Source organism: Terrapene carolina, unplaced genomic scaffold (assembly GCF_002925995.2).
Source record: "Terrapene carolina triunguis isolate 2854851 unplaced genomic scaffold, T_m_triunguis-2.0 Scaffold30754, whole genome shotgun sequence".
Classification (NCBI taxonomy): domain Eukaryota; kingdom Metazoa; phylum Chordata; order Testudines; family Emydidae; genus Terrapene; species Terrapene triunguis.
Genome location: NW_020695105.1, coordinates 1,049 through 4,295, shown reverse-complemented (window position 1 = coordinate 4,295; position 3,247 = coordinate 1,049). Strand labels below are relative to the sequence as shown.

Sequence of the window (3,247 nt, the reverse complement as noted above, 5' to 3'; positions counted from 1 at the left end):
CGCCTTGGCCGGGCCCCTGGGTGTTCGCACGGCCCGTGAGCCTCACCCCAGAGGGGCCCCAGCCCTGCCCCACCTCCGGCCCCCACCCTCACCCCGGCCCCGCCTCCAGCAGAGCCCCACCCCTGTGCCCCGCCCCTGCCCCGCCCTCGCCCCACCCCTCCCCCTCCCTCTCCCTCGCTCAGCCCCGCCCCCTGCCGCCATCCTGGCCCCAGCCCTACCCCCCCCGGCCCCCGCCCCGCCCCTGCTCGGCCTCAGCCCCTGGCCCCCACCCCTAGACAAGCCCCCACCCGGCCCCCGCCCAGCCCCCACCTGGCTCCGGCCCCTACCTGGCCCAGCCCCCGGCCCTGCCCCCAGCCCTGTCAGATCCTTGCACCAGCCCAGAGCCTGGCCAGACACTGCTTGGCTCCAGTCCCAGGTTCTTCGTCTAGCCCAGGGGGGCCGGCGGCACGCGAGCGGATTTTCAGTGGCACTCGCATTGCCCGGGTCCTGGCCACCGCTCCGGGGGACTCTGCATTTTAATTTAATTTTAAATGAAGCTTCTTAAACATTTTAAAAACCTTATTTACTTGACATACAATAGTTTAGTTCTATAATCTAGACGTAGACCGAGCCCTTCTAAAAACGTTAACCTGTACGACCAGCTTGCGAAACCTTAAACCCGAGTGAGTAAATGCAGACTCGGCCCAGCACTTCAGAAAGGCGGCCGAGCCCTGGGCAAGTCTCTGCTTGGTCCTTTGTCCCGCTGGTCTCAGCTGCCCCGGTGCTCAGACCTGCGCCCCAGTCCTCAAATCCGCCTTAATCCCAATCCCCCTCCCGTCTCAGCCAGCCCAGAACCCCCCCCATTCCCCAGTCCCTAGATGAGCCATTCACATTGTCCGCCCCCCACCTCCTAGAACTGCCCCAGGCCGCGCTGGGTTACGAGGGTTTTAGCCGGGGTCCCTCCCCAGTCTTCATCTTTCTCCTTCTCCGTGCGAAAAACCACCCAGGCAGCATGTGCCGAGATCCGGCTCGCGACATGAGCTAGATTTAACAGGACGGCGCCGAGCTGCAGCCACCTCTGGGGCAGGGCAGCCGGAGAACAGCTGCATCTCTGCGCTGGGTGAGCCGTACCTGTGCGGCGTTATGTGCGGCTGTTCCCCAGCTGCCCCGCCCCAGAAGTGGCTGCATGTCAGCATCGAGCGAGCCTTCCGCTAACCCCGTTTGTCTCCGTTCCAGGCCACCAGGACACCACGCCCACCGAGATAAGATGGATGGTTACTGCATGTTCAACCACCTGGCCATTGGGGCCAGATACGCCCGGCAAAAACTGGGAGTGGAACGGTGAGGGACTGGTGGTTAGAGCAGGGGGGGCCTAGAGCCAGGGTGTCCATGGCCCGGGGCGGCTGGTGCTGAGTCCCACTAATGAGCAACCCCCATCACGAGAGTCTCGTTTCCTTCCAGAGTCCTGATCGTCGACTGGGACGTTCACCATGGGCAGGGCACCCAGTTCCTCTTCGAGGAGGATCCCAGGTCGGTCCCAGGCGCTTGGAGCCAGGGGAACCCAGGGCTGGGCTAGCAGGGGCTGCGGGTCGGGAGTGAGGGGCACCAGTCACTGCCCCCCGTCTGCCCCCTCTCTCTGCAGCGTTCTCTATTTCTCCGTCCATCGCTACGAGCAGGGGAGGTTCTGGCCCCACCTTCCGGCTTCCGACAGCCCCGCCGTGGGGCAGGGCCGCGGAGAGGGATTCAACATTAACGTGCCGTGGAACGCGGTAAGTGCCCTGCCCGGGGCGGGGGCTGCGTGGGGGGCAAGCCGTCCCTGGGCGGCGTTATGTGCAGCCGTTCCCCAGCTGCCCCACCCCAGAAGTGGCTGCATTTGACCTCCCACAGACCCATCTAACTGGTCTGCGTCTCTCCATCTAGGTGGGAATGAGGGACGGGGATTATCTCGCTGCCTTTTTACACGTCTTACTGCCAGTGGCCTTTGAGGTACGTGGGGGCAGGAAAGGGGCAGGAGCCTGTCCCCTCTGGGGGATGCCGGCTCCCACCCGGCCCCAGGGCAGGGACTGGTTGGCTCAGGGGGGCGGGGAATGGGGTACGGGGTCTGTCCCCTCTAGGGGGCGCCGGCTCCCATCTGCCCCAAGGCAGGGGGCTGACTCAGGGGGTGGGAATGGGGTGGGCCCCGTCCCCTCTGGGGGGCGCTGGCCGCGATCCGGGGCGTGCTGGGTCCGGGCTGCGATCTCCTCTGTTCTCTTCTCAGTTCCAACCCCACCTGGTTCTAGTGGCCGCCGGGTTCGACTCTGTGCTCGGGGACCCCAAGGTAAGTGCCCCCCCAATCCGCCGTGTTTCGCAGCGCTGCCCACAGGGGGCGCCCCAGGGGCTAGGCAGGGGGCCTGGGGCTCGTTTCAAAGGGCAGCGGCCGGTCTAGGGGGCGGGGAGGGAGCCTGGCAAACTGACCTTTGCGTCTGCGCCTAGGGCGAGATGGCTGCGTCGGCCGCGTGCTTCGCGCACCTGACTCATCTGCTCATGGCCCTGGCGGGAGGCAAGGTGCTGCTGTCTTTGGAGGTGAGTGTGGAGCTGACCCACGGCGCAGGCTCCCCCCTAGAACTGACTGCAGCTCAGCCCCGGGCGGCGTTATATGTGGCTGTTCCCCAGCCACCCCGCCCCAGAGGTGGCTGCAGCTCAGGGCTGTGGGTGGTGTTGACCCGTTTTCCCCCCCTCCCCAGGGTGGCTACAATCTGACCTCCCTGGGCGAGGGGGTCTGTGCGGCCCTGAGGACCCTCCTGGGGGACCCCTGTCCCCAGCTGGAGCCGCCTGTTGCCCCCTGTCGCAGGTGAGCGGGGTCCGAGCGGGTGGGGGTGGGGCGCCCCCATGTTTGCACCCCACTGACTCCGGGCTGCTCCCCTTCCCCAGCGCTCTGAGCTCCGTGTCCAGGACGCTCGCGATCCACGAGAAATACTGGCGGAGCCTGCGGAGAGGGGGTGAGTCCCGGCCCCCGGGGGGCCCCCTGCTCGCCCCCAGCCCCTCCAGGGTCCCTCAGCTCCTCTGAGATGCCCCATCCCAGCCCCTCTGGGGTACCTTCTCCTGCCCCCACAACCTCTTTGGGGGTCCCCTGGCCCCCCAGCTTCCGACTCCACAGCCAGGAGCCCCACAACCCCATCCCCCTGCTATACCCAGCCCTCAAACTCCCACTGGGCCCCCTGATTTGATATCACCCCCCATAGCTCAGGGGATTGGCTCTGATCTCTTCCCTCCCCCCCCCCCCCCCCCC

The 3,247-nt window shown here is 66.5% G+C and overlaps 1 protein-coding gene across 1 annotated transcript in view; it reads left to right on the top strand.

Moving 5' to 3' along the window:
• LOC112121320 (histone deacetylase 6-like) overlaps positions 1–3,180 on the top strand; it is a gene marked incomplete at its 5' end in the record, with an annotated part of 4,820 nt that extends 1,640 nt beyond the window's left edge. Inside the window, 9 exons of the mRNA XM_029914105.1 lie at positions 1,216–1,320; positions 1,441–1,509; positions 1,622–1,748; positions 1,900–1,965; positions 2,237–2,296; positions 2,452–2,541; positions 2,703–2,809; positions 2,890–2,957; positions 3,101–3,180. Coding sequence (XP_029769965.1) covers positions 1,216–1,320; positions 1,441–1,509; positions 1,622–1,748; positions 1,900–1,965; positions 2,237–2,296; positions 2,452–2,541; positions 2,703–2,809; positions 2,890–2,957; positions 3,101–3,180 — 772 coding nt within the window. The remainder of the gene's footprint in view (positions 1–1,215; positions 1,321–1,440; positions 1,510–1,621; positions 1,749–1,899; positions 1,966–2,236; positions 2,297–2,451; positions 2,542–2,702; positions 2,810–2,889; positions 2,958–3,100) is intronic.
• Positions 3,181–3,247: the final 67 nt, after the last annotated feature.